The following is a 1,183-nucleotide window of genomic DNA, read 5'->3' as shown; positions in this document are numbered from 1 at the left end:
CAGCTCCTGGGCAGCCATCCCAAACTGCGTGAGGACCTCAGAGCGCTCCTGCGACCTCACGTACTACACCCTGGATCCCACCCTGCGCTACTACGCACGGGTCAGGGCCGTGGCTGGGAACCGCACGTCACCGTGGCAAAGGACCAACTCCTTCTCCCCGCCAGAAGGTAGGTGGGATGTCTGCCTCTGCCCCGCGGCCGGGGGCAGGAGGCTTCGAGGGTGGCAGGGGTCAGAGTGAGAAACTGCCTGGGAAGAACTCTGGGACAGATGACAGCAGGGATGTCTCTCTCTCCATCCCTTCCTGGAGGGCAGCGGGGCTGTGGGAGGGGATGGGACAAAGCCAGGACCCGCAGCACTGGCTCAGAGCACTGCTGCAGAGATGAGGAAACCCTGACGTGCTCTTCCAACTGCCTTGTTTCCAGCCAGCCTGCGCCTGTCGGGCCAAAGCCTCTCCGTGACGGGCAACACCATCCTCGTGCAGCTGCAGCTGCTCCTCAGGGCAGGGAACCTCACCGTGAGATACGACGACATCCAGAAGCACGCGAGGCAATACCGGGTGTACGTCAGGAGGGTGCAGGACAATCGGACGGTGAGATGACTTGCTGGTCCTGTGCTGTCCCCATCTGTCACGCTTAGCACTGCTCAAGCTGAAAAACACGTTTTTGAAGTAGTCTTTTGTAAAACATTATATTGAGCTTTCTCAAGCCACGACATCGCAGAGAGATTGCTCTGCATGTTTTATTGCAGGAGGTTCCCCAGCTCCTGCTGGGACTTTGGCTCTAGCTGCTGTTGGCCGTACTGCTAAGGACCTTGGGGACTTTCCCCAGGGGACAGTGGAGGAGGAGGGAGGAAAGCAAGGGGCCCAGTGCTGCTGTGGGAGCTGGGGGCTCTCGGGTACCAGCCTGCTCTCTGGTCCTTGCAGTACGAAGTGGTGGAGACCGCCCCCGAGTTCAACATCAGCAATCTCTTCTGGCACACGGAGTACTGCGTCAGCGTGGAGCCCGAGGTGGCCAGCCGGCCCCACCGCGCCGCGCGCACCGACGAGCAGTGTGTCTCCATCGGCGAGAGAGAGAGTGAGTGCCGGGGGACCGGGGAAGGGGGGCCTGGCGGGACACAGGTCCTCCTCAGCCCCTGGCCCTGGGGGCAAGGGGATCAGCACCAGGCCAGCTGCCCCGTGCCCTCG

At 62.1% G+C, this 1,183-nt stretch overlaps 1 protein-coding gene across 1 annotated transcript in view; it reads left to right on the top strand.

The window, feature by feature from the left end:
- Nucleotides 1-7: 7 nt before the first annotated feature.
- Nucleotides 8-1,183, top strand: part of IL10RA (interleukin 10 receptor, alpha) — a gene marked incomplete at its 5' end in the record, with an annotated part of 2,424 nt that continues 1,248 nt past the window's right edge. Inside the window, 3 exon segments of the mRNA XM_010072471.1 lie at nucleotides 8-167; nucleotides 423-589; nucleotides 923-1,073. Coding sequence (XP_010070773.1) covers nucleotides 8-167; nucleotides 423-589; nucleotides 923-1,073 — 478 coding nt within the window.

Source organism: Pterocles gutturalis, unplaced genomic scaffold (assembly GCF_000699245.1).
Source record: "Pterocles gutturalis isolate BGI_N339 unplaced genomic scaffold, ASM69924v1 scaffold20026, whole genome shotgun sequence".
NCBI classification, from domain to species: domain Eukaryota; kingdom Metazoa; phylum Chordata; class Aves; order Pterocliformes; family Pteroclidae; genus Pterocles; species Pterocles gutturalis.
This window is presented reverse-complemented; position numbering and strand designations above follow the sequence as displayed.